The 4,542-nt window shown below is 32.7% G+C and overlaps 1 protein-coding gene across 1 annotated transcript; it reads left to right on the plus strand.

Annotated features, from left to right (window-relative positions):
* Positions 1 to 724: 724 nt before the first annotated feature.
* On the plus strand, positions 725 to 4,316 carry LOC112528446. Its single transcript, XM_025139472.1, has 4 exons — positions 725 to 735; positions 1,828 to 1,929; positions 3,576 to 3,709; positions 3,754 to 4,316. Exons 1-4 carry the CDS (start codon positions 725 to 727, stop codon positions 4,314 to 4,316), a joined length of 810 nt encoding a protein of 269 aa, XP_024995240.1.
* Positions 4,317 to 4,542: the final 226 nt, after the last annotated feature.

Here is a 4,542-nt window from a genome sequence, read left to right on the forward strand (position 1 = left end):
CAATCACACCCACAAACACACACACACACACACACATATATATATATATATATATATAAATGAATCAAGTTCATACAAAACAATAATCAAATAAAAGAACATGAAAATGACCAAATCACATGTAATTATACACTAATCATATGTAAAATCAAATGTAATTCATGCGACTTTGGCCGCGATACAAGGTAGCGGGCAAGGTCACCTACTCACCCTTGTGTTGAAGGTGTCCATAATCACATGTAAAATCACATACATATTGATTTTTTCATATCTTATTTTGACCATGATCCTCCCTCGTGTGTCTGTGTGTGTATATGTATGTGTAGGAGTTGGTTTTTTTGTTAACCAAATAATTGATGTTAATCCTCATTTGTGTATGTGTGTGTGAGTATATATATATGCAGGAGTTGGTTCTTTTGTTAACCAAATAATTGATGTCAACTATGTGAATCAATCTTAGCCCTTAATTCTTGAAATCTATGGATTAAATTATTCATGTCATATTTGTAATAAATGAAAAACTGAACATATATAAACATTGGTGAACATTCTTGAATAGGAGTATTTGTGGAAAATGTAATGGCATATGAACACCTACAAACAATCTTAGTAAACACAATGAACATTATATGGTTATGAACACAATCTTACGAACACTTTATGGTTATGAACAAATTTTTATGAACACCTACGAGCATCATTTATTAATGCAATCCAGATTAATATGGTGAACAAGTTAGTGTATTTTGAGAACGTTTCACATATGAATCTGCAAGTAACATAATTATTTTAGAATCTTGAAATATATATGATGATATGATTATGATACCTAAAAACATGCAAGTAATAATTTGTAACATTTAATTAAATACCATAAAAGTAAGTTACATATAAAAAATTTTGACATCTCATTAAATACCATAAAAGTAACTTACACCTAAAACTTAGGTTCTTATTATTCGTCACTAAATCAAACATTTAAAGTAATCTCTAATAAAAAACGAATCTTAAGGGGTGTTTGGGATTGCTTATTTTAGGTGTTTTTTGACTTATTTCAGTCTGGCACTGGTGATAAGCTAAATGCTAATGTTTTGATGAGAAAAAATAAAATTGCTTATACCGGTGCCAAACCGGTAATAAGCAGTTTTTGATAAGTTAATCATTCATGGCTTATGAAAAACTGTTTATTACCAGTTTACCATTTTAACCATGTTTTATTAATGTTTGTTAATTATTAATCTTATTGATATAAATTTTTGTCAAAAATATTATTATAAATGGTGAAAAACAAAGTTTTACATGTTAAAAAATCAAATAAGTTAATAATAAAAAATATTATTATATGAAAGACTGTCAATTTTGGTCATTTTACATATATAAGCAAAATTTGTCAAACACTAAAAAACAACTTATCAGCTTATTGTTTTTTGGTACCGCTATAAGCTAATCCAGACACTTTTTACAAACTCCGATTTAATACCACATAAATTAATAAGGATTTTAAAAAAAAACATAAATTATTTTAAATAAACAATCTCAAACACCTCCTTATTGGTCCAATAAATTTGTAAAGATGTTACCTAGGTTGCATACGTATATGTTAACACCACATTTTTTGACTTTGACAGCTTGTCGCGATGTTGACCTTTGACTAATTGAAAGTAAGGCAACTGAAATGATTTATCGACTCGCCATTGCTCATTCTAATCCTTTCTCTATATATACACACAGCACAACCACACACTTGATGCACCACCACCATTTTCAATCTCATAAACCAGATCTTGTTAAATCTGAAAATGTTACGTAATTTGTCTTCATTTGCAGCTTATCTCAACTGGGTTTGGGATTTCTTGATCCATCTCTCGTTCTACCGCCACCGATTAACGGTGTCTCTGGTGCCGGAAAACAGCCGGTTCAGGGAAGATGGTAGATCGACAGAGCCGGTGGAGTGTGTAGTGTGTTTATCGAATATCGAAGAATATGATGAGATACGGGTGCTGAGATGTAAGCATTTGTTTCATAAAGAATGTTTGGACCGTTGCGTTGAGTACCGGCACACAACTTGCCCGTTGTGCCGGGATTATCTCGCAGGGCCTCGGATGGTCTGCGAGCTCGGCCGGGAACTCATTGTGCTTAGTTTTTGTGGTTCAAATGATGACGATTTTGAGAGATGGTGGCTACGCTGATTTGTGTATGTACACATGCACTTTAGACCATCTATATATAGTTTGAGATGTAAAATTTGACATAAACAGTAATTTACCCGTTATACCATGTTTAATACCAAATATAAAGATAATTTTATACTATAATTAGATTATCAATTACACTCTTGTATTTATTAACTGTTTACAAATATGAATGGTAGCCAAAATAAAATTTCTAGTTGTATCGCTTTATTTCGTCGCATTCATATGCATCCAGGGACGGACCTATTTAGTTGGTATAGGTGGCACGTGCCACAGTATTATTCTTCTGTCAAAGGGTAAAATATTTAGGTTTGCGAATGGTGCAACCGTATCGTTTTAGAAGGTTCTACCGTAATATATTTTTGAAACTTAAAATGGTGCAACTGAAACCCAAATAAATTGGAAGCCCAATTTTGTAAATTAGAAACGCAAGTAAATTGAAACTTTAAGTCCCAAATGCAAAGGCCTTAGCCGGCCAAACAAAGTCGTGGTTGTATATTGTGTGGGACGAGACCGAGACGAACAGCGAAACGGATGTGAGAGAGACGAGTGCGAATCACGGAATTGGATGAGAAGAAATCGGAAATCGGAGGATGAATTGGATGATTCTCGAGTGTGACCATGTCTAGGAACGAATCAACTCACTTGCTACAGTGCTATTTGCCTATCTGGTCTCTATTTTCATATTTAGGCATCCATTTTGTTTTTGAATCTTGATTACTTGATGTCTTGATCTGTTGATGAGTTGATCCATACAATTTTACATTTAGTTCATTAGTAATTAGTTGTAGTTTACTTGATGATGTTGATTAGATTACTCATGACTCTTGAAGTCTTGAGTCTTGATTACTTGATAAATATGAATGCAATTTTACATTTTATATGTCTTGATGACTTGATCAATTTACAATTTTACATTCTACAGTTTTACGTTATTGATTTCTTTATCAGTACAATTTTAGATGTCTTGATCTTGATTGTGTCATTGTGAATTGGTGAATTGTGATAATTGTTGATTATTTGGCGTTTTCGTCTTTTTTTTTGTTAGTTTTTTTATTGTTTTATTTACATTTTACAGTTCATTGCTTCATTACTTAATGTTAATAACATGATATGTAAATTTTTTTGAAACGAAAAGCGTCATCAACCGGTAATAATGCATCCAACAACAATGTGGTTGATGTTAACAATTTTCCTTGGGATCCATCAAAGAGACCCAAAATTAACTTAGAACCCAAATCAAAGAGATGAAATTAGACGGAAATACTTAATAAGGGGGCCTTGTCAACCATGATGTCATGACTTTCCAACCAAAGTTACGGGGGCTAAAGCAAGATGGTTTGTTGTTACTTGGTTTGATCAATTTCAATGGTTGGAATACAGTGTAAAAGTAGATAGAGCATATTGTTTGCCTTGTTACATGTTCAGAGACCAAGGTGGGAATCATGGGACAGATGCATTTGTGACGGAGGGATTCAATAGTTGGAGTAAGAAAGACAAACTTACGCTTCATCAGGGTGAGGCTAATAGTTTTTACCATAAAGCACTTAAAAATGTGAAGATTTGGTTAGACAAAACCAATCAATTGTTGTTGCCCTTCACAAGCAAACAGAACTCATGAAGACCGAGTATCACATGCGATTGAATGCTTCCATTAAAGTTTGTAGATACTTGTTGAAGAATGCTTTACCATTTTGTGGCAACGATGAGTCGGAAAAGTCTATGTATAAAGGGATTTTCTTGTGGACTTTAAAGTTAATCGGAAGAATAAATGGTGATATAGAAAAGGTTATGTTACAAAATGCCCCGAAGAACAATCAAATTACATCTCCAAAGATTCAAAAAGATCTTGTTACTTGCTTTGCAGAAGAAGTGTTGAAATCCATTACTAGGGAAATTGGTGATGATGTATTTGCTTTGTTAGTGGATGAGTCTAGCGATGTCTCTAGAAAAGAACAAATGGTCGTGGTTTTAAGGTTTGTTGACAAAGTCCGAGTTGTTCAGGAAAGATTTATCGGCGTTGTTCATGTGATGGATACATCTGCTTTAAGTCTTAAATATGTTATGGATGCTTTATTTTCAAAACATGGATTGAGTTTCAAAAAGGTAAAAAAGGTTTATTAATAATTTATTTGTTTTAAGTCTTAAGTATATTATTGAATCTTTGGCTAAATGGCTAAATTTATCTTTAAAATAGGTAAGATGACAAGGTTATGAAAGTGTTAGCAATATGAGTGGTAAGTTTAATGGGTTGAAAGCTTTGAGTGATAATAACTCGGCATTTTATATACATTATTTTGCCCAACAACTTTAGTTAGTAGTTGTGGAGGTTGCAAAAAAACACAACAGT

Source organism: Cynara cardunculus (assembly GCF_001531365.2).
Source record: "Cynara cardunculus var. scolymus isolate 2C chromosome LG 15, CcrdV1, whole genome shotgun sequence".
In the NCBI taxonomy this organism is placed as follows: Eukaryota; Viridiplantae; Streptophyta; class Magnoliopsida; order Asterales; family Asteraceae; genus Cynara; species Cynara cardunculus.

Bases quoted from the DNA above. Each gene is read 5' to 3' on its own strand.
- LOC112528446 (XM_025139472.1), top strand. The intron at 1,930-3,575 runs GTAGATCGACAG...GTTGGAATACAG, and splicing joins CAGCCGGTTCAGGGAAGATG to TGTAAAAGTAGATAGAGCAT. The intron at 3,710-3,753 runs GTGAGGCTAATA...AAAAATGTGAAG, and splicing joins CAAACTTACGCTTCATCAGG to ATTTGGTTAGACAAAACCAA.